Source organism: Thalassophryne amazonica, chromosome 12 (genome assembly GCF_902500255.1).
Source record: "Thalassophryne amazonica chromosome 12, fThaAma1.1, whole genome shotgun sequence".
NCBI classification, from domain to species: Eukaryota; Metazoa; Chordata; class Actinopteri; order Batrachoidiformes; family Batrachoididae; genus Thalassophryne; species Thalassophryne amazonica.
In genome coordinates, this window is record NC_047114.1 from 87,415,800 (window position 1) to 87,443,775 (window position 27,976).

The 27,976-nt window shown below is 41.3% G+C and overlaps 1 protein-coding gene across 2 annotated transcripts; it reads right to left on the reverse strand.

Moving 5' to 3' along the window:
- Positions 1–1,908: 1,908 nt before the first annotated feature.
- Positions 1,909–18,721, reverse strand: elovl1a (ELOVL fatty acid elongase 1a). 2 transcript variants are annotated; one of them, XM_034183430.1, is made up of 8 exons: positions 18,315–18,721; positions 17,635–17,726; positions 11,873–12,063; positions 8,061–8,141; positions 7,866–7,922; positions 7,688–7,793; positions 7,393–7,532; positions 1,909–2,737 (listed from the first exon to the last, which is right to left on the reverse strand). In XM_034183430.1, exons 2-8 carry the CDS (start codon positions 17,693–17,695, stop codon positions 2,429–2,431), a joined length of 945 nt encoding a protein of 314 aa, XP_034039321.1. In that variant the 5' UTR covers positions 17,696–17,726; positions 18,315–18,721; the 3' UTR covers positions 1,909–2,428. The 2 variants fall into 2 exon arrangements, with proteins under 2 accessions (XP_034039321.1, XP_034039320.1); XM_034183429.1 differs by lacking the exon at positions 18,315–18,721 and having other exon boundaries at positions 17,635–18,128.
- Between the last annotated feature and the right edge of the window lie 9,255 nt (positions 18,722–27,976).

Here is a 27,976-nt window from a genome sequence, read left to right on the forward strand (position 1 = left end):
TTATTTTTTTTAAAAACCATATGGATTTGAATCACGTGTGATTACATCAGCCAAGCTTGAACCCTCGTGCGCATGCGTGAGTTTTTTCACACCTGTCGGTGACGTCATTCGCCTGTGAGCACGCCTTGTGGAAGGAGTGGTCCAGCCCCCTCGTCGGAATTCCTTTGTCTGAGAAGTTGCTGAGAGACTGGCGCTGTGCTTGATCAAAATTTTTTCAAAAACTGTGAGGCACATCCGAGTGTACACCATTCGAGAAATTCAGCTGGTTTTCGGTGAAAATTTTAACGGCTGATGAGAGATTTTGGATTGTTTCTATCGCTTTAAGGACTTCCCACGGAGCGGGACGTCGCGCAGTGCTCCGAGGCGACGTTGTCATCCTATTTCAAGCTGAAAACCTCCAAATTTAAGCCTCTGTTGACCCAGGACGTCGTGAGAGAACAGAGAACTTTCAGAAGAGGTCGGAATCAGCAGTTTATCCGGACGTTCCACTGTTAAAGATTTTTTTTTAATGAAAGACGTGGACGGATTGGCGCGTCGGCTCGCAGCCTGCCACTGGAACAACACCGTGTTGATAACCATTTGTAAAATCCAGGCGGCTTTTGGTGGCTTTCAGTTGAGTGAGTATCTGAGATACTTGTTTAACAGCAGGGCATGTTCCAACTTGTCCTTAAGGCTTCCAACGGAGGTGTTTTTCCTGTGGCGGGCGCACCATGCCAGCTGTGACCCGACGCGCCAATCCGTCCGCACGTCTCATTAAAAAAAATCTTTAACAGTGGAATGTCTGGATAAACTCCTGATTCCGACCTCTTCTGAAAGTTCTCTGTTCTCTCACGACGTCCTGGGTCAACAGAGGCTTAAATTTGGAGGTTTTCAGCTTGAAACAGGATGACGACGTCGCCTCGGAGGGCTGCGCGACGTCCCACTCCGTGGGAAGTCCTTAAAGCGATAGAAACAATCCAAAATCTCTCATCAGCCATTAAAATTTTCAGCGAAAACCAGCTGAATTTCTCGAATGGTGTCCACTCAGATGTGCCTCACAGTTTTTGAAAAAATTTTGATCAAGCACAGCGCCAGTCTCTCAGCAACTTAGACAAAGGAATTCCGACGAGGGGGCTGGACCACTCCTTCCACAAGGCGTGCCCACAGACGAATGACATCACTGACAGGCGTGAAAAAAACTCACGCATGCCCACGAGGGTTCAAGCTTGGCTGATGTAATCACACATGATTCAAATCCATATGGTTTTAAAAAAAAAAAAAATAAGGTCGGACACTTTTCTCACAGACCTCGTACAATGCTTAGGTGAGAAACTGCCAATTCCTTTTTCTGGGTAATTCGACAGCAACTGAGTTACAATCTGAGCAAATTTTTTAAAATCTAAAATATAGCCAGATTTTGCTCATTGTAAATCCCTTACTGTAGAATTGGCGTTTATCAGTTTTCAAGCCGTGCTACAAAGCGTGAAAGGTGAAGTATTTTTCTATTTCGGGGTACTGTATCAAACTGGTGGCCTCCATGATGGGGCGCTGGTTTCATGAAGATTTGAAAACCTCATTCTAATCTTATACTTGAAAAAAGAACCAACTTAAAGTTGTTTCATTTAACACCTAAATGAATGTTTTCTGAATTTAAGTTAATAAGTTAGATCAACTCTAACTTGCAAACTTAAGTTCAAACAACTTAATTTATTTAGATGTTACCAATTGAAACAATTACTTTTATTTTGTTCAACTATTCTCTTTTTTCAGTGTACAAAGACATTGATTCATTGCAGGTAATAATGCAGAAACAGTTATGAATGCTATATTCCATTTAATCTAATTAACACACCTAAAATTCTACACTCTGTAGCTTTAAATATTTAAGTGTGGTATGTTTATTATCAAACACACACCAAAACCAATTTTAAACACAGATCTTTGTCTAAAATTTGTTTTATTGCAAAAGACAAATAAATAAAAAATGAAACTATTTGACAAAAGCTTTGGTTTGAACCACTGTAGCAGGTATTTACATGTGCTAGTCTTGAGTGGAAATTGTGCGATACTCCCAAACTAATGAAGGGTTACACCACCCTGAACAGCAGTGTACAGTAAGATTGAGCTTGTGTGGGTCAAGCTCAAGAATACTAGGTGTGACAAATGAGCACCAATCGTTACGCAGCGTGCATCACAGTCCACAACACGGGTCCAAACACAGTGTGGTGAAGAGAGATCACCGGCACAATAAGCCATTCACATCCCAAGATGTTTGCATGTTCTCAAAGAAAGACTAGACTTGCATTTGGGGAAAAATCCAAAACAAAAACAAACAAAAAAACTCCCCCACACAACATCACAGGAGGGCTAGAATTTGTGCAATTTCAATGTACGACAACATACGAAGGACAAATTCAAAGGCGGCTTCCTCACATTTCCAGAGTCACAGTTAGACTTCTTTTACTTTGCTGAGGAGGGCTTTGCCGTTGGTAAAGTGGTGTGCCACCCCATTGTGTAGGTGTTTGCCGTTGGCCACCACAGTAATGCTTTCGCTGTCCAAGCCGTTCTGTGTCGGCATGTGCTCCGTGACCGGAAGCCGCTTCCCCTTTACGTAGGCTTGAATCCAGAAGTTGGAGAAGAGGAGGAAGAAGAAGACACCGTACATCCAGATCAGGTGGATCCACAGCGGGACCTGGTAGTCGCACTTCTCCATGAAGTAGTACTGGCTGATGTGAATGGACACCAGAATGAACTGAATCTGGAGTTTAAAAGGAGACAAAGTGGGTTTTTTTTAAATATGCTGAGAGAAAACAGATTTGGAACATCAAAACAAAAGCATTAACGAGCAAGTATGCTTGTACTTAGCCTTTAGTAAATAATATTGTCTTCAAACAGTTTTTTTGGTATTGTCGTCATTACATCGGACCCGTTCCCAGTGGGCGTTGGACTCCACCAGGGCTGCCACCTTGTCATTAATCCTGTCTGTGATGTTCACGTACGGGATTTCAAGGTGCAGCCAAGGACAGGAGGGTGTCCAGTTTGGTGACCTCAGTCTGTACAACTCCTCAGTCAGGGAGAGGAGGAGTAACAGGAAGACAGAGGACAGGAAGGAGAGGAACAGTAGTAGCCAGTAAATCAATTTTGATACTCTGTGTGGTGGAACCTCAATTTCCCTGTGGGAGTCATCCCAAGGGATCAATAAATTTCTACCTAATCTCATCTCAAAGTGGAATCTCTGCTGTTTGTGGATGATGTGGCTCTGTTTGCTTCATCAAGCAGTGACCTTTGATGCTCACTGAACAGGTCTGAAGCAGCGTGTGAAGTGAACGGGATGTGACTCAGCACCGTCAAATCTGAGACTGTGGTCCTCTGTCAGAAAAGGGTGGATTCTGACCGCTCCAGGTCAGGGGACAATTATTGCCCCAAGTGGAGGAGTTTAAGTGTTAAGAGTGGTTTCTTCCTCAAATCAGAGGGAGTTTTTCCTTACCACTGTTGCCTCTGTGGTTGCTCTAGGGGTTGGTAAGGTTAGACCTTACTTGTGTGAAACGCCTTGAGGCAACTTTGTTGTGATTTGGCGCTATATAAATGAAAATAAATTGAAGTATCTTTGAGTCTTGTTCACAAGTAGGAGTAAGTTGGAGCGTGAGATCAATAGACGGATTGGAGCAATGTCCAGTATTTTATGGACACTAGACCATTGTGGTCAAGAAGGAGCTGAGCCAGAAAACGAGACACAGTTTACACTCCTATTCTTACCAATGGTCATGAACTTTGGGTAATTACTGAAAGAATAAGGTCATGAATACAAGTGGCGGAAATGAGATTCCTCCATTGGGTATCTGGCTCCACTGTCCAGGAGGGAGTCAGAGTAGAGCCACCGTTTCCTCAGATCAAAGGAGCAAGCTGAGGTGGTTTAGGCATCTGGTGACGATGGTCTCCCTACGGAGGTCTTCCAGGCATGTCCAACTGTGAAGAGGCCTTGGGGAGGACCCAGAACATATGGGAGGGATTATATTTCCCAACTGGCTTGGAAACACCTCGGCATTGCTGGGGAAAGGTTACAGGACTAGGCAGAGGATAGGGAGGTTTGGGATGTGCTGCTGCCAGAGTTTTGACACGAAGCAGAAATTTTGACCACATTACACCCATTTTGGCATCTCTTCACTGTGGCTTCCTGTCCCAGTGAGATCAGATTTTAAGGTTCTGCTACTAGCCTATAAAATTGTTTAGAGACTGGCACCTCCCTACCTAGCTGACCTAATTAAACCCTATGTACCGGCCCGGGCTTTGCGTTCTCAAGGTGCAGGATTACCTAGTGTACCTAAGGTGAATAAGAAGTCTGCGGGTCACAGAGCTTTCTCTTATCATGGCCCTGTTTTGTGGAATGATCTCCCTGCGTCAATAAAACAGTCAGATTCTGTAGAGACTTTCAAGTCTAGACTTAAGATGCACTTATTTTCCCTTTCGTATGGCTAGTATACTGGCATAGTACATTTCTATGCTTTTTATTCTTTGAATTCATTTTATTAGGAAACGGAGCGTGCCTCAACCTAAATTCTGGGTCTTTTAGTGAAGCTTAAGCCCTGTTTACACACAGACGGTAAGAGCTCCCGGAAGCGTCCCGGAAGAGTTTTTGGCTGTCTTAAGGATCACACGCCGTTGTTAACGCCGGCACTAGGGGGCGTGGCTTAGTTCCGGCTTTACCAAGAATCGTCGAAAAAATTATTCAACATGTCGAATAATTCCGGGAGCGCTCCCGGAGACCTCCCGTGACGACAGCGACAACGCGAACAACGGCGTTTGATACTTTTTAATCGCCGTTTCATCCTGCCGCTTCCTGTAGTGCCGCAGTTCTCGTCGCGGTGACCAATCAGGGACTGAATATGTAGTGACGTGGAGATTTCTGGAGTTTGAAGATGTGAACATGTCCTGTATCTGGTAGCAGCCTGTGAGCAGGACTTATGTCTCTTTTGTCCTTTATTTTACAATCATGACAGTTTTTGGAGCGAGCAGCAGCACCACAGCAGCGTGGAGCGGAGCTTCTTTTTATTTTTATTTTATGTGCGTGCGCGCGCGAATCGTCCTGGAGATTATTTTGCTTATTAGCTACACAGCTGTATAATAAAGCAAATGATGACTGGCTTCTAAACACAATTATGACAGAGTTTTTTGGGGGAAAGAGTGAGGAGGAGCCCCGCTGCAAACAGCAGCAGCAGGGAGGGAGTTTCTTTATTTCTTTCTTTTTTTTTTTACGTGTGCGCGAGTGAATCGCCTGTAGAGAATATTTTATTAATTAACTGCACAGATGTATAATAAAGCAAATGATGACTGGCTTCTAAACACAATTATGACAGAGTTTTTTGGGGGAAAGAGCAAGGAGGAGCCCCGCCCCTTTCCACCGCGAAAACAGCCGGAACTACTGCGAACTTCGGTCTACGTACTACTCGCCGACAAAACCGTCTACATGTAACCAAGTCTTTAGGGCTAGTGGCCGGCGATCACCTTAGTATTTCTTCTGTTTTTGTTGTTGCTTAATGCAGACAAATTACACTGTATTTGTTGTCTTTCTGATGCTTGATTCTTTTTTTTTTTTCTTTTCTCTCTGTTTGAGGTGCGACGTATCTGTTCCGGAAACTGTCCTGTGCACCGGCAACATTTCCTGTATGTTCATTTTGTGAATTGTTTTGTAATTAGTAGAGGGTCACCCCTTTGAGTCTGGCCTGCTTGAGATTTCTTCCTCAGAGGGAGTTTTTCCTTACCACTGTTGCTCTGGGGGTTAGAAAGGTTAGACTGTACTTGTGTGAAGTGCCTTGAGGCAACTTTGTTGTGATTTGACGTTATATAAATGAAAATAAATTGAAGTACAGGTATCTTTGAGTCTTGTTCACAAGTAGGAGTAAGTTGGAGCGTGAGCTCAATAGATGGATTGGGGCAATGTCCAGTATTTTATGGACACTAGACCATTGTGGTGAAGAAGGAGCTGAGCCAGAAGGCGAGACTCACAATTTACACTCCTATTCTTACCAATGGTCATGAACTTTGGGTAATTACTGAAAGAATAAGGTCGTGGATACAAGTGGCGGACATGAGATTCCTCCATTGGGTATCTGGCTCCACTGTCCAGGAGGGACTCAGAGTAGAGCCGCTGCTTCCCTGGATCAAAGGAGCAAGCTGAGGTGGTTCAGGCATCTGGTGAGGATGGTCTCCCTACGGAGGTCTTCCAGGCATGTCCAACTGTGAAGAGGCCTCAGGGAGGACCTAGAACATACAGGAGGGATTATATTTCCCAACTGGCTTGGTAACACCTCGGCATTGCCGGAGAAGGGTTACAGGACTAGGCAGAGGATAGGGAGGTTTGGGATGTGCTGCTGCCAGAGTTTTGACATGAAACAGAAACTTTGTCCACATTACACCCATTTTGGCATCCATTCACTGGCTTCCTGTCCCAGTGAGATCAGATTTTAAGGTTCTGCTATACTAGCCTATAAAATTGTTCACAGACTGGCACCTCCCTACCTAGCTGACCTAATTAAACCCTACGTACCGGCCCGGGCTTTGCGTTCTCAAGGTGCAGGACTACTTAGTGTGCCGAGGGTGAATAAAAAGTCTGTGGGTCACAGATCATTCTCTTATCATGCCCCTATTCTGTGGAATGATCTCCCTGTGTCAATAAAAGTCAGATTCTTTAGAGACTTTTAAGTCCAGACTTAAGACACACTTATTTTCCCTTTTGTATGGCTAGCATACTGGCATAGTATGTTTCTGTGCTTTTTACTCTTTGAAATCATTTTATTAGGAAACTGAGTGTGCCGCGGCCTCAACTTTATTTAAATTCTGGGTCTTTTAGTGAAGCTTAGGGCTAGTGGCCGGTGATCACCTTAGTATTTATTCTGTTTTTCTTGTTACTTAATGCTGACAAATTATACTGTATTTGTTGTCTTTCTGATGGTTGATTCTGCTTTTTTTCTTTTCTCTCTGTTTGAGGTGCAGCTCCATCCAGAGATGGGTGTGGTATCTGTTCCGGAATCCGTGCTGTGCACCGGCAACATTTCCTGTATTTTCATTTTGTGAATTGTTTTGTAATTAGCAGAGGGTCACCCCTTTGAGTCTGGTCTGCTTGAGGTTTCTTCCTCACAGGGAGTTTTTCCTTAGCACTGTTGCTCTGGGGCAACCTTGTTGTGATTTGGCGCTATATAAATAAAAATAAATTGAAAATTGAAATGAGCTGTTTGATCTGCTGCCATCGCAACCCGGACAAACAGCAACAGCAGGAAATAAATGACAAAAATCAAATTAAATCCTTGCAGTAACCCTTGGCTTTCTGGGTCCAAAATTATTAATGTAATTTTTTGTTTAACCCCTTAATTTTAGCGTGAGAGTCCAAACACACACACACACACTTGGGGGATGTACCAGCTGAATGGCAGTCATGTACTTTTTCCACCATAGGTATTTCTGGAAGCGGGGTCCTGCTGCTGAGACTCCATAGTAGAAGTACATGATGACGTGCACAGCTGCATTCACCATGGCATGAAAGGAGCCCATTCCTCCAGCTTTAGAGAAGAAACCATATTTTAATGTTCTCAGTCATTTTGAATGCAACATGACATCCTAAACAATGTTTTTAAGCATCTTTTTTTAATGCACAGTCTACCTTTAAAAAAAGTGGTACGTGTGCCACCCTGAGGTCACTCTGTTTAACACTCACCAGGAGTCAGCGTAATCCCCCACCACCAAGTCCAAGGCATGAAGGAGTGATGGAAGACGTGGAGAAATGTGATCTGACTTTGTTTCTTCCTCAGCACAAAGAATATCTGAAATTAAACCCATCAGCAACCATCAGACACCAAAAACATCAATATCAACACATCTGAGACGATACTTACAGTGTCAAGAAGTTCGATGTATTTTGAAAAATAAAACATCCAAGACACTCGAATCATCTGGAGAAGGAGAAATATACATTGAACTCTCAACACTGACTCCTCACCAGATGTTTTTCAGGTACTCAAAGCAAAACGCTTTTGAAAACTAAATGAAAACTGCAGGATGATGAGATTTGTATCTTCATTGAGTCTTACCCTAAGAGTCTGTGGGCTGGTCGACAGGTCAATAAGGTCACACCTCCAGGTAAAGGTCGTCACCCATCCAGACATCATGAACTACGTGATGGAGCACATTAGAAGCTGTTAGACAACTGCATTCACTGGCATGATTAAATTAAATGTGGTGGTCACGAACAGGAGGCACGAGGGCTGAATACGGCCTATGAGGCTGAAGATTATGGTTGATGGTAGGGCTTACCAACTCTGTTCCTGCAGAGCACCTGCTCTGCATGTTTTCCAACTGTCCCCGTTCCACTACCAGGACATTAACCCTATCAGGTGTTCTCAGCCAATCAAGAGATGGAAAAACCCATATTAAAGAAATCAGGTGTGACTTGAGTAGGCAGATGTGGAAAACATGCAGGGCAGGTGCTCTCCAGGAACAGAGTTGGTGACACCTAGTCTACAGTTTGCCTCATTAAATACCACCCTTCTGGAAGCTACAACATTGAATTTTGTACATCATTGTTGCGCTCAGACATTTCTTCATATTAATGTTGCAACATTGTGCTCTGCATGGATCCACACCACAGACTATATCTATATTATAATAGCCAAGTGGCCTCTGTGTGTGTGCGGCTTTGATCACGGAGAAACCAGGGACAGCTGACATTTGCCATTTGGTATGTTTATGTATTTGGGGTCAAGGATGAATGCTACGGAAACACAAAGTTGACAGGACCAATATTTTTGGAGAAATTAGATATTAGCCAGCAACACTGAACAATGGATGTTGTGCTGTAATGCACCATGGGAGTTTAGGGCTTTGAATGTTCTTATTGTGGTTCATGTTAGTTTAACAGTGTTGCTAGTGTTATTGATGTATTGTGTTTTTGTAGCTCAGTTGGTTTAGTCAATCAATTCAATCAATTTTTTTATATAGCGCCAAATCACAACAAACAGTTGCCCCAAGGCGCTTTATATTGTAAGGCAAGGCCATACAATAATTATGTAAAACCCCAACGGTCAAAACGACCCCCTGTGAGCAAGCACTTGGCTACAGTGGGAAGGAAAAACTCCCTTTTAACAGGAAGAAACCTCCAGCAGAACCAGGCTCAGGGAGGGGCAGTCTTCTGCTGGGACTGGTTGGGGCTGAGGGAGAGAACCAAGAAAAAGACATGCTGTGGAGGGGAGCAGAGATCGATCACTAATGATTAAATGCAGAGTGGTGCATACAGAGCAAAAAGAGAAAGAAACAGTGCACTGTTTAGTCAGTTTAGTTAAGTGTCATGTTGCCGTTACCATGAGTGAAAACTGTTGTGTGCTGATGTCTTCCACTATGTCTGTTTGTGGGTGTGTAAAAGTAAAAGTACCTGCTTGCGGCAGAATGCAGAAAAGACAAAAAGCTGTGCGTGTGTGCAACTTCATTCATGGAAAAACTGGGGAGAGCTGACATTTTCCATTTAGAATGCTTATGTATTTTTGGTCAAGGATGAACGCCGCCAAACATTGATAGGACTAATATTTTTGGATATTAGCCAACAACACTGAACAATGGATGTTGATAATTACATCCTGGACTCGCACGCCATTCCAGCAGGAGGCAGTAAATCATCTACATATTGAAAGTGTGTGTGAGATTTTATTTAGTAAGTTCAATGCAAATACATAATATAAATGTAAATACGTTAAAGGACATATCGCATGTGTTTTAACATCCCAGTTAGCAACACAAATTCAAAGTACTCATGATTCTAAATCTCCCTGCACGCATGTGCTCATGATTAGTGGTTTCTGATGTTTTTTTTATTCTTGTCCCAAAGCAAGGAAACAGGTGCATTTCCAGAAAACGCCTCACTCTGCAATTCTCTGCACTTCTCTGCGTGTGGCGTAATTAAGAGCAAAACAGAAACATCCCAGACAGAGACAAACGGAGCAAAACAAATGCGGTTCTGTCTGATAACGAAGCTTCTGAGCTTTTCTTTGAAAGCAGTGGCTCGGATTTACAGAGGAGACACACTTCAACCCAAAACTCTTAACTTTTTCAGAGTCTGTCAGATTTTGGAACTTAAAGTGCTGTGAAGCTGCTGTTTGTGTCGCAGCTGCATGCTGCTGGGATCATGGACATGCCTGGACACGCAGATATATGTCTCGGTTTGGAAAAACTCAGAAGATGCTATTTTCAGGAGCTAATGGACTAATGTGCCACGATCCCGACAGAAGTTGAGTTGAAGGCAGAACTGTGATTGGACATTATGCGTGCATGATCAGAACCCAAGAGCAAGTGGACCTGGACATTATTATCTGGCTGGGGATCTGAGTGTGGACAAGTGGAATGTTCCATGGCTGGCGATCACAATTGCGATTGCGTGCATGAGGGCTTTTTTTGTGTGTGTGGACTAATTTGGAAATCCTTACACTGACTGGGGTGAGTGGAATTTTTTTTTTTTTTTTTAATCTTTTGCTTTGTGTTCTTTTCAATGGAGCCTTCAATGAAAGTACTTTTTTACTTTGAGAATGTCTGTGGATGTGTATGTATGTTTGTGAGCACAGCACCTGTTTTAACCCCCAATTTAGATGGACGTCTGGCTGAATTTGAACAATATATAATCAGTATTAAGCTTGTAGACTCAAATGTCATAAAACTGTCAACCTCTATAAGGAACTTTTATTTAAAAGAAAATTAATGTTGAATAATCCCTTAAACAACAACAACAAAAAAAAACACAGGTGACATGCGGTTTTAAACGGCTGATACGCTGTTTTAAACCCGTATGTCACCTGTTTCTTGCCGCTTAATGGACGTGAAATGTCTCCGTGATGACACACACACACACACACACACACACACACACACACGTGTGTGTGTTTTAAAATGTTTGCTTTAGCCTTGAATGTGTTATACACGTCACACTGCTCCACGAGACTACATACACAATAAAGGACATGTGCACACTAAACCAGAGCTAATGCTTAAAGAATTTCAATATTTAAAGTTGCAAAATATATCAACAAAATTTGATATTATTGCTTAAACCATCACCAGTTTTGTGCATTTTTTTTTTTTAAACAGAAGTTGAAGTTGTTTTTACATTTATGGTAGGCTTTATGTTGCAACAAAGTATGTTAAATAATGTTACAAAAGTGTGACAATAAAAACATTTAACTATGGTGAATTACCATTATTCGTTGATTTTCAATTCAAAAGCTTTATAGACAACAGTACAATTAAAGGTGATTAATGGTGTATGTCAACAAAATCATATGTTTTATTTTTGTGAATTGAACAAAGCTGGATCTAGTTTGTTAGCAATTTGAAAGTATTACATTTATTTGTGAACTTTAAAGTAAGTTTGGGGTTGCAATATACACCATCAAATAATACAAAGAGGTTAGGACCAGTGGACCCTAGGACCAGTGGGCCCGCTTGCCACACCCATAGACGATATATGGCCACACCCATTCCACTTCTGAGCTTACAGAGCATGTGATAGACAAACTCAGCAGGCATGTGTCACACAGCAAAGCACAAGGTCAGACATTTTTATCCTTTATAGCTCTTACGGTGTGTTCAAGTGTTCATAAGGCTCATGAAAATAAACACCGTGAACCATCAGTTAAAGAGTCTGACCATCATTCAGCCGGGGACGCTACAATACGTATGTCAGAAGAGGTAAAACGAGAGATTTCTAGAGCAAATTTTGCTTGGAAGAGGAGATTTTCTATGCAAAGTCATGGAAGTGAGAGATTGTGAGGATATTTACAGTAACCACGTTTAACCGTAAAAGGCAGAGAAAGACATTTTGCACAGTATACCTCTTAAAAAGAAAGTTAGAAATAAGTCCTACCTCGTAAACTATGAAGGCATTGAGTAAAACCATGCTGAGGTTGTAGATAATCATGGGCGTTTTGAGATTGTAGGGTTTACGGTTTACCATCAGTCGAGGCCCAATGTACATGGCAAAAACCACATAGGCAACCAGGATGGTGGTCATCTGTACAGGGCTCTGCATGAGTGGGTAGTCTCTGACCCTGGCATCTGCAGAGAAGACCCAACAAATCACTTAAAGTAAAGAATGGGACATCAGGCAACTGCAAGTTAAGATTATCTCCAACATTTTAGGGTGGATTTATAAGTTCATGTCTTCAAAAAGCCTTTCAAAATTCTATTTTACACATTTTCAGCAAGCCTACGTAGGTCAGGTCTGGGAGCATTGCTGCATGCCGCTACATCCATCACACTATGGAACGACCTTGGGTGCTGGATGTCAACCAGCCGGACAGACAAAGAGTCCATTCATCTCTCTTTCAAGTACCCATCTACTTGCTGCAGTCACATGAAAAACTTGCATAGCTTTGGTCTTCTCCATCTGCTGTTGTCCTCAATACTGGATCATGCCCAGAGAAATGAGCTACGTACTTGGCAAAAATGTTGAAGACTCAGTCATTCCAGAGGTACCCAAGGATACTCCAAAGAGACATCATACTAAAGACAACCATCTAGGTGTTGCCTTAGCTCAATGGTTAGCATCCATGTCAACAACCAAAAAGTAAGACAGGAAAACTTCACCAAACTCCTCAAGCCAGTGACCTCACGAATTGACAAGTTCTTCCCAGGCATTTTGTCATCTCAAAGAAATGTAAGTCACTACCAAGATATATGAATCCCTCAACTAGTTCAACACTGTCCCCACATACACATACATTTCTGATGGCCGAGCTCTGGAAGTCACTGAACATCCTAGATCAAGATCCACATGAATTGGAAACTCAGACATTCATTCCTCAAAGATCCTGCCATCATCTGTGAAGTCAAGGCCAGTAAAACGTTCCTCATTACTAATGAAACCTAAGCCATTGGTCTCCCCAACCCCACCCAACACCCAGTCCATGCAAGCACTGAAAAATATAGGACCCAGAACACATCTCTGATGGATGCCATAATTCACTGAACCGCAATCCAATCCAGTAATCTTAAAACAACCCAGTCTCACAGCAGTTCATGGGACTGGGTTACGAAAAGTACATTAATCTATGGGTTTCTGATGGAGGTAAGAAAATGGGGTATTTTTTGTGACGGGGCATGAAAAATAAACGTGAGACTGGGCTGTCTTAAAAACAAATGCCAAAGTTTGATGACTGGATGGGAAAAAAACAAAAAACATTTGCAGGTCTTGATTCTGTGTTTTGATGTCAACCACAACACAATGTAGTATTACGTTACAGTCCACGACAGAAATTGCTGGAAGGCACTGATGAAAAGTTATTGATAATTGCATGTTGCCTTACTGACAGCCCCCTAAGCTTTGCCAATCTTAAGAGTAATCACATTTGTGAAAGATCTTGTAATATTAGTGTTGAAAATGTGAATCAATGTATAGCAATATAGAGATGTCGTAAACTGGAACTCTTCCAACTTTTTCACAAGCATGCGTGAAATGTTGAGGAAATGTTTTCTGTGGGGCTGATGGGGCAATGTACACGAGGTCAAACAGTGGAGTTGCATTTTAATTCTTCTCTCGGCTGCACCCATTAGGGGGCGCCACAGCAGATCAATCGTTTCCATCTTACTGTGTCCTCTATATCTTCCTGTCACACCAGCCACCTGCGTGTCCTCCCTCAGAACATCCATAAACCTCCTCTTTGGCCTCCCTCTTCGTCTCCAAACCATCCAACTTGAGCTGTCCCGCTAATATGTTCATTCCTAATCTTGTCCATTCTCATCACTCCCAAAGAGAATCACAACATCTTCAGCTCTGCCTCCTGTCTTTTTGTTAGTGCCACTGTCTCTAAGCCGTCCAACATAGCTGGTCTCACTACTGTCTTGTAAACTTTCCCTTTCACTCTTGCTGATATTCTTCAGTCACAATCGCTCCACCCTGCCTGCACTCTCCTCTTCACCTCTCTACCACACTCTCCATTACTTTGAACAGTTGACCCCAAATATTTAAACTCATCTACTTTCACCACTTCTACTCCTTGTAACTGCACTATTCCACTGGGCTCCCTCCCATTCACACACATGTACTCAGTCTTGCGTCTACTGACTTTCATTCCCCTTCTCTCCAAAGCATATCTCTACCTCTCCAGGCTAGACTCAACTTGCTCTCTACTCTCAATACAGATCACAATGTCATCTGCAAAGATCATAGTCCATGGAGTCTCCTGTCTGATCTCATCTGTCAACCTGTCCATCACCACTGCAAACAAGAAAGGACTCAGAGCTGATCCTTGGTGTAATCCCACTTCCACCTTGAATGAGTCTGTCATTCCTACTGTACATCTCACCGCTGTCACACTATCCTTGTACATGTCCTGCACTACCCTCATAATTCTCTGCCACTCCAGACTTCCTCATGCAATACCATAAATCTTCTCTTGGCACCCTATCAAAAGCTTTTTCTAAGTCCACAAACACACAATGTAACTCTTTCTGTCCTTCTCTGTACTTCTCCAACAGTATTCTCAGAGCAAACATTACATCGTAGTGCTCTTTCTCAGCATGAAACCATATTGCTGCTCACAGATCTTCACCTGTTTTGTAAGCCTAGTTTCTACTACTCTTTCCCATAACTTCATGCTGTGGCTGATCAACTTTATGCCTCTGTATTTACTGCAGCTCTGCACATCACCCTTGTTCTTAAAAATAGGAACCATCACTCTTTGGCTCCACTCCTCAGACATCCTCTCCCTTTCCAAAATTTTATTAAACAATCTGGTGAAAAACTCCACTGCCATCTCTCCTAGACATGTCTATGCCTCCACTGGAATGTCATCTGGACCAACTGCCTTTCCACAGCTACCCTCACTTCATCCTTACTTATCCCTGGTACTTCCTGATTTATTATCTCCACATCATCCAGCCTTTTCTCTCTCTCATTTTCTTCAGCTCCTCAAAATATTCCCTCCACCTTCTCAGCACACACTCCTCACTTGCCAGCACATTACCATGTGCATCTTTTACCACCCTAACCTGCTGCAGATCATTTCCAGCTCTGTCCCTTTGTCTGGCCAATCGGTACAAGTCCTTTTCTCCTTCCTTACTACACAACGTCTTGTACAGCTTGCTAAATGCTTTTTCCTTAGCTTTTGCCGCTTCTCTTTTCATCCTACCCCTCATTTCCCTGTACTCCTGTCTACTTTCTTCATCTCTCTGACTATCCCAATTCTTTTTTTTTTTACAACTTATTTCTCCTTATGCTTTCCTGACATTTTCGTTCCACCACTAAGTCTCCTTGTCTTCCTTCCACTATCCAGATGTCACACCCAGTACCTTCCTAGCTTCTCCTTCACCACAACTGCAGTACTCCTCCAGTTGTCCAAAATCCATCCACTACCTCTTTCACCTGCTCACTGAATTTCCTCCAACAGTCTTCCTCCTTCAGCTTCCACCATCTGATCCTTTGTTGAGCTCTCACTCTCTTCTTCACCTCTAAAGTCATCCTACAAACCACCAGCCTATGCTGTCTAACTGCACTCTCTCCTGCCACCCTCTTACAGTCTAATTTATTTTAGCTTGCATTGCCTACGCAGAATGTAGTCCACCTGATTGCACCTGGCAGCATGGTGGCTTAGTGGTTAGCACTGTTGCCTCACAGCAAGAAGGTCATGGGATCAATTCCCATCTGTGGCCTTTCTCTGTGGAGTTTGCCTCTTCTCCCTGTGTTTGCATGCATTTCCTCCAGATGCTCCGGTTTCCTCACACATCTAAAGACATGCAGGTCAGGTGAACTGGAAACTTAAAAATTGTCCAGGTCTCTCTTGTAAAAGATCTCAATCTCTTGCGACTAAGCTGGTTAAATAAAGGATAAATAATAATAAAAAAAAAACCTTCCTCCACTCTTATCTGTCACCCTGTCTTCCTCCCTTTTCTTAAAGTATGTATTCCCCACAGCCATTTCCATCCATTTTGCAAAATTAAGTACCATCTGTCCTTCCACATTCATGTCCTCGATATCATATCTACTAATTACTTCTTCACCTCTGTTCCCTTCACCAACATGCCCAATCAAGTCCGCTCCTACTCCAGAAATGATCTTTCCCCTTTGTCTCACAACCTACCTATGAGGCATATGCACTGATGATATTCATCACCACCTCATTCAATTTCCAACTTCTCACTTATAACCCTTTTAGACACTCACTTAACCTCCAACACTCTTAATATACTCTTCCTTTAAAATGACCCCAACACCATTTCTCTTTCTATCCACAGCATGATACAACTTGAACCCACCGCCTATGCTCCTGCTCTTACTTCAGAATTCTTGTGCATGTAAAATAAATAAATGTTCAAAATTATGCTCGAGATCCTGATGAGTCTCCTCCTTGAGTCTCTTTAAAGGGATCATATCATCTACAGTTCCAACAAGCTGACAGGGGACATCAAAAACTGTAAATATAACCCAATGCTCAAATACCCTATGAGCATAAAAATAGGAAAACAGAATGTGACCTTTTCACCTCTTAAAATATGTCCAGGTTAGCCATCTTTGAACTTGTCTAAGGTCTGTGTCCCAAGAATGTTCCCTGTGAAGACTCTGGTGGTAAGAGGACTGGACTTGTGCTGAGAACAGACTGATGGACGGATGCAAGGCCTTCGCAATACCCCATGGCCATATTTTGGCCTCGGGTAAAAACATGTTGAAGACTGTAGTCAAAAAAAACCCGTAGACACTGAGGGGAACCACTTTTAAAACACTTTTAAAACATTTTTAATTGTCCAAGAAGTGACCGGCTTCTTGCCACACCTCTGCTCCCTGAGGCTGCGGCCAGGGGGTGTGGCTCCAGATTTGGATGTCGACCCAACACAAGATGTTTCAGGCCTTAATTATATTTATAGCAGGATAATTTTATATGCAAATTCATGAAAAAAACAAACAAAACCAAACACAGGACTTTGGGGATTGTTTAATATGAAACTTCAACCATATTGAACAATAACAAGGAAGATTAACAGCTTTTGCACAATATGATCCCTTTAATATAGCTAGGCGGGTCTGATCACATTGATCGTTAAACAGTTTCCAGCTCACGTCACATTTGACCATTATCCTTATTCAGTACTGTGTTCAGAGCGAAAAATACATTTTTTTTTTTTAATAGAATTGTTGGGTAAAGGCAGATTCAAAGTTCAACCTCATTGTTAAACCAATGATCATCACCGTTCAAACTTCTATGGATACATTTCTTTCACAAATTTTATCCACATAGAGACAAAAAAGGTGACTCTTTGTCCTCTGACCCCACTGTGCTGTATTTACAGCAGCATTCAGTGGTGCAGACCTTTGCTGGAAAAAAAAAAGGTCAACATTCCAGACTTACGTCACCATTTTGAAGAAAGTGCACATTCAAAGTCATCACTGCTGTGACACATATACACCACGTTCTCTTAGTTTAAAAAAAAAAAGAAAAAAAAAGATAAAAATCACCTCACAATTTAGAGATAATCAAGTTCTGGATCCATATCACCACTAAAAAAAAAAAAAAAACAACCAACCAAAAATTTCAAAAAGTTTCTTCAGGAAAGACAAAGAGGTGACAGCAAACATAAAACACTGAAAGAAAAAAAAAAAAAATATATATATATATATATATAAAAAACACTCACCAGCTCTTTGTTGAAGATAATTATGGAATCGTAAAACCTCTGACACGACTTCTTGCAGCATGTTGACTCCTCACGCTGCGGTTTACAAACCCCTGGAAAAATACACAGAGCTAAACCAGGCGGTTAAAGCTGAACAACAAAGTGACCCGTCCACCTGTGTCCCTGCCAACTAAACAAACAGGTGACAGTTGCACGGCCTCATCTAACACAAACATTCACAAAAACCATGAATAGACCAGGAATCTGTGGAAGGAATCAGCGCTCGTCTGGCAGTGACTCACGTGAAGAAAAAAGCTTCTGATTCTACATCACGAGCACCAAACTGAGTGCTGCGTGTGCGTCTGTGGATTGTGAAACGTGTCAGTGTGAAAACAATGAAATAGTCTTTTGCTGACTAACAGAGCAAGTTAAACAAGTGAGGCAGAAAGCCGGGGCCATACGGCCGGCCGGGCCAGACGCCTACAGGGGTGCTCATCCCGGACTCAACAAAATGCCCTAAAGAGCACAGTCCTTACCACAGTAACATATGTTGGGGTAGAACCTGCATTTGGCAAAAGTCTAACTAAAGAGGAACACTTCCTGCTGTTGATGAGGTGTGCACGTGAAACAGGTGAATTATTCCTTGGGTTTAACCTGTATGGTTCCATTCCTGAAGCTGGCTCAGGGAAGACATGACTCACCTGCTGAGTGCACGTCCTCAGCACGCTCTCTCCTGTCTGTGGCAGCAGCTGCACGGCCACAGCACCGGGGGCGGCACCGGAGCTCAATCCAGGGACCTCAAAGAATCAGCAGCACCACTGACAGCAAAACAGGTGCACAAAAGAAAAATTATGTATATAAATAAAGAAGCGACACCCACAGCAGCCCTGCAGCCTCCAAAACTCCTCAGTGTGAAGTGCACAGATATTCTCAGAATAAATCCATCTGCCATAAATAAGGGGGGGGGGGGGGGGTCAGAGACCAGCTACAGTGAGCAGAGGAGTGAAGTCATTCAAATCCATTTAAAACCCAGCACACTACTACAAACCAAACCTTACTAGTTTCACAACCACACCCTGTTTCAATGGTAAGCTCCGCCTTCCTAGTTTAAGGAAGGCCTGTTTCTACCAGTGGAAAAGATTTTAAGAACATCCTCACAGTATGAGAGACAAAAGGTACAAGAAATAAAACTTTTATAAGATCAAAACATTTTCTTAAAAATATTTTTTGATGAAAAGTCAAAAATTCAACTTACTCAAAATTACACCATACTAAATCAAATATTCAACTTTCAGATTTCAAATTTTGGGATAGTAAAATTATGAGAAATTAGTCCTATTAAGTTAAAAATTCTACTTTGATAAAAAAAAAAAAAGATAATCATGAGAAACTTTCAAAGTTAAAATTGTGAGATATTAAGTTAAAAAAAAAGAAAAAAAAAGGAAGTCCTGTTTCTACCAGTGGAAAAGATTTTTAAAACATCCTCAAAGTATGAGAGACAAAAGGTACAAGAAATAAAACTTTTATAAGATCAAAACATTCATCAAAAATTCAGCTTACTCAAAATTACACCATACTAAATCAAATATTCAACTTTCCAAGTTACAATTTTGAGATATTAAAATTATTTAAAATTATGAGATATTAAGCTGTATTAAGTTAAAAATTCGATTTTGGCATAAAATATTTAGATAATCATGAGAAACTTTCAAAGTCAAAATTGTGAGATATTAAGCAAAAAAAAAAAAAAGAAAAAAAAAAAAGAAAGGCCTGCTTCTACCAAAGGAAAATATTTTAAAAACATCCTCACAGTATGAGATAAAACGTACAAGAAATAAAACTTTTATAAGACCAAAATATTTACTTTTTTTTTATATTTTCACTTTCTCAAAATTCTATCATATTAAATCAAATATTCAACTCTCTGATTTAAAATTTTGAGATACTAAAATTATTTTAAATTATGAGATATTAAGTCCTCTTGAGTCCTATAAAGTTAAAAATTGTATTTTGACTTTAAAAAAAATTAGATAATCATGAGAAACATTCAAAGTCTAAATTGCGAGATATTAAGGATAAAAACAAAAACAACAACAAATACAACAGGAAGGCCTGTTTTAATCAATGGAAAAGATTTTAAAAACATTCTCACAGTATGAGAAGACAAAAGGTACAAGAAATAAAATTATTTACTTAAACGTATTTTTGGATAAAATGCCAAAATTTCACCTTACTCAAAATTCCATCATACTAAATCAAATATTCAACTTTCTGATTTATAATTTTGAGATAGTAAAATTATTTAAAATTATCAGATATTAAGTCCTCTTAAGTCCTATTAAGTTTAAAAAAATTATTTTGACTTAATATTATGATATACAAAGCCCAATATTCAACTTTCTGACTTGAAATTTTGAGGTACTTCTCATTTCCCATTTGAACGCATGAGATACCGAGTCAAAGATGAAATTTTGACTTCCAATTCTGAGATATTCAGAAGAAACTTCGGCTTTTTATGTCAAGGTTATGAGGTGTTTAGACAAATGTTTGGCTTTATAAGTTGATATTATAAGTGTAATATATTCCATTTCTGGCTTGAAATTTTGAGGTTCCCACAAAATTTTTCAACTTTCAAAAAATTATGAGATAACTACATAAAATGTGCCATTTTGACTTAACCTTTTAAGAAACTTCAATTTTTAAGTCTAAGTTATGAGGAAGTATGCCAAATGTTTGACCTTGAGTAAACCCTGTTTATCTTTGTATTTTTACTGTGAGTCAAAATGATGACATGAAAAGTCAATTGTTCAATTTTGACGTAAACTTTTGAGATACTCAGTAGAAAGGCAAATGACAAATGTTTGACTAAGTGCTTGATTTTAGAACTCAAAATTATAACATACCAAGTCAAATATTGAACTTTCTACTTTAAATGTTTGAGATACACATTAGAAATGTCAAATTTATAAGTCTAAATTGTTACATGTTAAGGCAAATGTTTGACTGCATCAAAGTGTTTGAACTTTATAAGTTAACATTATGACATATGAACCCAAATATTATTTTGGTTTCTGACATAAACCTTGGAAATACTCAGTAGAAATTTTAACTTGCGAAGTCAAATTTAAACTTTCTGAAGCAAATCTTTGAGCTAAAATCTTAATTTAATTTTTGTAAAACCAATCATAAACAAATCAATTGTGAAATTTCTAGGTCAAAGTGATATAAATAAATAAATTAATTAATATTACAAGACAAACAGGATTCTGATTTCCTATTTAAAATAACGGTCATCAAACTTGCTGCTTTCCAAATCAAAATTACAAGATACCAAATCAAATATTTTCACTTTTTAAGTCTAATTTGACTCTAAGTCAAAATCTTAAATTACAAAGTCAATATTTTAAATTTTAAAGTCACAATTAAACACTAATGAGTTAAATGTTTGCCTTTGCACTTCAAAATGATCTAAAAATATAAAATGTTGAACTTTCTAAGCCACAACTTAGTAAAAAACTTCACTCTCCAACTCCAAATCACATAAACTATTTTGGCTTTCTGAGATCAGACTGATTTAGAAATCAAGAAGACGACTTGACTTTATTTTTTAATTTTATTTCACAAAATTGTGAAATAAAACTCTAAATTTATAATTTAAGACTTTAGTCTTAAATTCTACTCCCAGAGTACTCAGCAAAGTAACTAATAATCTTAAAAATAACCAAGTTAGAGTACTAGTTACCTTATTAGTTACATTACTTATTAGTTGCTAAGAAAGTAACTGTATAAAGCAACTAAAAAGTAACTAATAAAGTAACTTTTCAAAGTTACTTTGGCAACACTGATGAAATATAATTGCACAGAGCTCTTTCACTGAGATAAATAGTTCAAAGGTGAATTCAATCATGGAGCTAAGCTAACGTCATGCTCCTAGGCTGCGGCGTGGAGGCGGGGCTATAAGAATGGAAGGGTGAGATGTAAGAACCTGCACTGCTCTCCGGTGGCTCTGGTTTGACCTGTTCTCCGAGCACTGCTGGTGATGGGTGTGTGGTCAGGAGGGCACTTGAAATTCATTTCTTACTAGGTACCTATGGATGGCACGCTGGCAGGAATGCATTAGAATAACAAAAAAAACAACAAAAAAAGGAAAAGTACTATGTTGAAACACTTTTTTGACAAATAAGCATGTCGAGAATTCATTTAACCCACAAAACACAGAAATTCAATCCTTAAATTGGTCAAATGGTGCAAAATGTGTAACTTTTCCACAGTTAACTAGTAGCTGTGGCCTTGGTGGCAACCAGATGTCAGCTTTGGAAATTAAAAAAAGAACTGCCAAAAAGCTCATTTTGAGTGATGTGTAACTTCTAAACCACAGATATGTTGAAAGAGAGAAAAGGAAGAAGTGTCAGCTTTGGCGACATTCATACAAAATCCTATATGTTGGGTTGTGTGTGGAGTTGTGAACATGTTGAGTTTTAGAATGTAACCATCACTGCAAAACAACAAATTAATTATTTCTCAGATTTATTATATTTCCTTGTGGTCTAGGACTCGGACTACCAAGGTAATAGCCGTGGTAATCATTCTGTGGTGAGGAAGATCATCTCTTGATCAATACCCAGAGTGGATATCTACATCCAGGGTCCATCTAAAGATGCTTGTGTGTGGGTTTGTTTAATGTGGGAATGCCATTGCATGCCAACACACACAGTCTTTGACAGATTCTTAGCCTGGTCCAATGGTTAGGAAATACCCAAACTATCAGGGTCTGAGGACCTGCTGCAACTTTCATCTACCTTCACAGCCGTTGAGTTACAAGGCATCACCTCCTCCGCCTGATCCACTGTTGAGGACTTTGGCTGATTCCAGCTGTGTACACTCAACAAAAATATAAACGCAACACTTTTGGTTTTGCTCCCATTTTGTATGAGATGAACTCAAAGATCTAAAACTTTTTCCACATACACAATATCACCATTTCCCTCAAATATTGTTCACAAACCAGTCTAAATCTGTGATAGTGAGGACTTCTCCTTTGCTGAGATAATCCATCCCACCTCACAGGTGTGCCATATCAAGATGCTGATTAGACACCATGATTAGTGCACAGGTGTGCCTTAGACTGCCCACAATAAAAGGCCACTCTGAAAGGTGCAGTTTTGTTTTATTGGGGGGGGATACCAGTCAGTATCTGGTGTGACCACCATTTGCCTCATGCAGTGCAACACATCTCCTTCGCATAGAGTTGATCAGGTTGTCAATTGTGGCCTGTGGAATGTTGGTCCACTCCTCTTCAATGGCTGTGCGAAGTTGCTGGATATTGGCAGGAACTGGTACACGCTGTCGTATACGCCGGTCCAGAGCATCCCAAACATGCTCAATGGGTGACATGTCCGGTGAGTATGCCGGCCATGCAAGAACTGGGACATTTTCAGCTTCCAAGAATTGTGTACAGATCCTTGCAACATGGGGCCGTGCATTATCCTGCTGCAACATGAGGTGATGTTCTTGGATTGGCACAACAATGGGCCTCAGGATCTCATCACGGTATCTCTGTGCATTCAAAATGCCATCAATAAAAAGCACCTGTGTTCTTCGTCCATAACAGATGCCTGCCCATACCATAACCCCACCGCCACCATGGGCCACTCGATCCACAACACTGACATCAGAAAACCGCTGTCTGCCATCTGCCCTGGACAGTGTGAACCGGGATTCATCCGTGAAGAGAACACCTCTCCAACGTGCCAAACACCAGCGAATGTGAGCATTTGCTCACTCAAGTCGGTTACGACGACGAACTGGAGTCAGGTCGAGACCCCGATGAGGACGACGAGCATGCAGATGAGCTTCCCTGAGACGGTTTCTGACAGTTTGTGCAGAAATTCTTTGGTTATGCAAACCGATTGTTTCAGCAGCTGTCCGAGTGGCTGGTCTCAGACGATCTTGGAGGTGAACATGCTGGATGTGGAGGTCCTGGGCTGGTGTGGTTACACGTGGTCTGCAGTTGTGAGGCTGGTTGGATGTACTGCCAAATTCTCTGAAACGCCTTTGGAGACGGCTTATGGTAGAGAAATGAACATTCAATACACGAGCAACAGCTCTGGTTGACATTCCTGCTGTCAGCATGCCAACTGCACGCTCCCTCAAATCTTGCGACATCTGTGGCATTGTGCTGTGTGATAAAACTGCACCTTTCAGAGTGGCCTTTTATTGTGGACAGTCTAAGGCACACCTGTGCACTAATCATGGTGTCTAATCAGCATCTTGGTATGGCACACCTGTGAGGTGGGATGGATTATCTCAGCAAAGGAGAAGTGCTCACTATCACAGATTTAGACTGGTTTGTGAACAATATTTGAGAAAATGGTGATATTGTGTACGTGGAAAAAGTTTTAGATCTTTGAGTTCATCTCATACAAAATGGGAGCAAAACCAAAAGTGTTGCATTTATATTTTTGTTGAGTGTATGTGTGTGTCCTTGGAGAAGACACTTCATCTGCATTGTCCCATTTCCTCCAGCTATAAATGCGTACTGGCCTTGGCCAGAGAAGCAACCTTTGAGGGACTGGCATCCCATCCAGGAGAAGTATTAGGCTCCCATCCACTTCACTCTATGATATCCGGGGATAAGCACTGACCTGATGGTCCTCTGGGTTTGTACAGGACTTACTTCTTCTTCTGTGTGGAAAATGGTCTCTCTCACTGACAACCACACCTGCTCATAATCCATCAGCAATCCATCAACCTTCCAACAGGTGGCAGACATTTATAGGAAATTACATGAGCAGAATAAGGTCAGTTTATGGACTGATTTATTGCATCAGGGTTCATGAAATCTGGTTCAGATCCATATTGAGATTTTCCAACGCCTAAATAAATGTGGTTGGTGCTTCCTTTTAAACATCCTTAAAGTCTCACTGTTCAGCGACTTTGGATGTAGAAACTCAGCTGTTCTTATTTGATTTGTGCTTACGATTAAAAGGCCTCATTTTAGACTTTCGTGGCTTCTCCTTGAGACACACCCGATGGTCGAGACTGCATCCTGTGCAACAAACCCACATGGCCTGTGGGACAAAGGAGGAGAAGCACTTCCTCTGGAGGGAGAGTGGGCGTGGCTAACTGCAGCTCCTTCACACTTAAAGCAACAGGCATATAAAGAAAATAAAAAGTTTGTTAAAGATGTGAAAGGTCTACTTTCTTCATGCAGAACCATCGAACTTTCCATGTTTACCAACTTTAATATCTGAGGCCTTCATAATCATACTGACATGGCGGATAATAAAGTCCCTTTAAAAGTGTGATTTATTTATTCTATATAATACATATTCATTCATTTTTGTATTTATTTTTTTTTTTTTAAGAAATTGCTAAGGATAAAGACACGGCATTCAAAACTGAAATAAATGCAAGGCCACCTAGCAGAATGCAGTTAAGGAAAAATACAGAAGCCCTGAAACTTGACTGGCAGCTACCTGACAGGTGCTTCAAGGTGTGGCTCTCTGTCTGCCTCACTCTCCAAATATCTTAAATGGAAAGTGACCTCATTAACATTTCTAACAGTTCAGTTTCACCACAGTCCCACATGTCCACCTGGATAACTCAAAACTATAGTCTCCAACTGGCTGGACCATTTTGCACAGTGAAAGGTGTGACCTGAGTTCAGCCAGATCAGAGGGAATTATTTTTGCGAATGATTCTTTACCACTGTGGAGATATGGCCAGGTTTTGACATTTTGGCCTCGACCTCTGGTGATTTTGATTTGAAAAATTTGACATAAGACAGAGCGTCTCTCAGGGTGTCTCGGGGCATTTTAACTGCCCAACTGTCACCAGACCTATGTGTGTTCAGTATATGAAGCTAAAGGTCAAAGGTCATGGTCACCAGAGCATAATTTGCAAAAATATTATGAGTGCAATAACTTAAAAAACACTGCCAAATTGACACCAAACTTGGCAGGCATAGTGACCCCAATAAACATGATTTTGGTGTCAAAAGGTCAAACTTACTGAACTGTCCTTAGTAAAATCCTTCTGTAGAAAAGCGTTACTTGTCAATGCTAAGCTTATCAACATTTGCACAGGGCGCTGTGGTCATACAGATTGTGTGCTTGTTGACTGTACAGCAGACAGCTCAGCAGATGTAGACCTGGGTTTGATTCTTGGTGATGGCACCTGTCTCTGTCCTTGGGCAAGACACTTCACCTGCACTGTTTTGGTCCACAAACCTGTAAATGTGTACTGGTCTTGACGGGGGAAGAAGTCATCCCTGTTGGACTGGTGTCCTGTTTAGTGGGCATGAAGTCTCATCTACTTAAACCCATGGAATCTGGAGATAAACACAATTGGGACTTACTTCTTCACAGCACTGACCTCTAAAATAAGTAACTGCTAAAGAATGCACCAAATTAGTCTTTGAAACACATGCGAATATTCCATTCACTCATCTTCAACTGCTTATCTGGGATCACGTCGGCTCCACTAGGGGACCCCAGACTTCCCTTTCCCGGGCCACATTGACCACCTTTGATTGGGGGATCCTGAAGCGTTCCCAGGCCAGTGTGGAGATATAATCTCTCCACCTAGTCTCCTCCCAGATGGATGTGCCTGGAATACCTCCCTAGGAAGGTGTCCAGGAGGCATCCTTACCAGATGCTCGAACCACCTCAGCTGGCTCCTTTCAACGCAAAGGAGCAGCGGCTCTACTCTGAGCTCCTCACAAATGACCGAGCTACTCACCCTGTCTCTAAGGGAGACACCAGCCACCCTCCTGAGGAAGCCCAATTCGGCCACTTGTACCCGCGATCTAGTTATTTCGGTCATGACCCAACCCTCATGACCACAGGTGACAGTAGGAACGAAGACTGACCAGTAGATCAAGAGCTATCCCTTTTGGCTCAACTCCCTTTTTGTCACAACAGTACGTTAGAGTGAATGCAACACCGCCCCTGCTGCACAGATTCTCCAGCCAATCTCACGCGCCATCGTCCCCTCACTCGTGAATAAGACCCCGAGGTACTTGAACTCCTTCACTTGGGGAAAGACCTCATTGCCTACCCAGAATAGGCCTTGTCACCAATCCTGTTTAGCATTCTAATATTCCAGTGCTGACCAATATTTGCCAACAGCTGGTTACACCAAACCTTCAATCTGTCCATCAAAGCTATCCCCCTAAAACTGTATCTAAAATAAAGAAGACGGCTAAGAGGTATTATTTTGTACACAACACTGACTGATTTAGTGCCAGACTGATGGAGTCTGAAAGTGAGAGTCCTAATCCAGATGGTCAGCTGTTTTCACATTACTGCACACGACAAGATCGTCTCTGTTCTATTCCGTCTTGTGACCGTTTAGTCCAGCAGCGGAATTTATTAAATAGAAAGCAGCAAGCAGCAAAACAAAACGACAGTCATTGGTTGTGTCTGCCCAAAATCAAGCCCAAAGAATGGACAGTGACCTGAGCACACAGGCTCCAAATTTTCCACAATTAGTTAATTGTAGAAAAATCTGATGGGCTGGATTCCTGGCCTACTGAAACTGAATGAACTCACTGGCTGTCAACGAAGGAAAACCAAAGCCTCTCAGTGTTTGTTTGTGAAACAGCAGTTGTCATTGTCAAACACGCTCGCTACATGAATTTCCATCTCACACTGACACGAGTGGAATGTGGAATCACTCTTGTCATTCACAACAGCTTGTCATTCATGATGAGTCAACACAAGATTCCATGTGTGGAATTCTGGGGTGGATCCCGATCAAGATGTTAAGGAAATTTCAAACGACCAGGCATTTCGTGCTGCTAACAGAAGTGTTCACTCTAATCAGATATGAGAATATAGCTCAGTAAAATGATCATTTATGATATGTTAAGCTTCAGTTCCAATCAAAGATCGTGAATAAAATGGCTTTTTTTTGGGTGAATTACACAGTTTTAAAGGGGCCAAAAACTGTCAGCTCTACAAGTAACATACAGTGACAACTTTAATTTTCTTGAATACAAAATATCAAACATATTCCATTTGTTGGGGAAAGTGTAGTGACACGGACCCACAACAGGGGGCGCAAATGAACGGGCAATAGATGAGCCAAAAGGTAACAATTTAATGTTGTGAATGTGCACAACGATTATACAGACAATCACAGAATCTGATAGCAGTCAATACACCAAGGTGACGTGTGGGCAGGCTCGAGGATAGAAGACGTCTGTCCAGAGAAGAGCCGGAACCACATGATTTCCACCGCCACAGAACCTGGTGAATACTGGAGCCGCCAAGTCCCGAATTCCCAGGTGATCACCGTCCCCGACTGTCGGATCTGTTACTGCTGGCGAGGAGCACAAACAGTGAGATGTGGTTGTGTG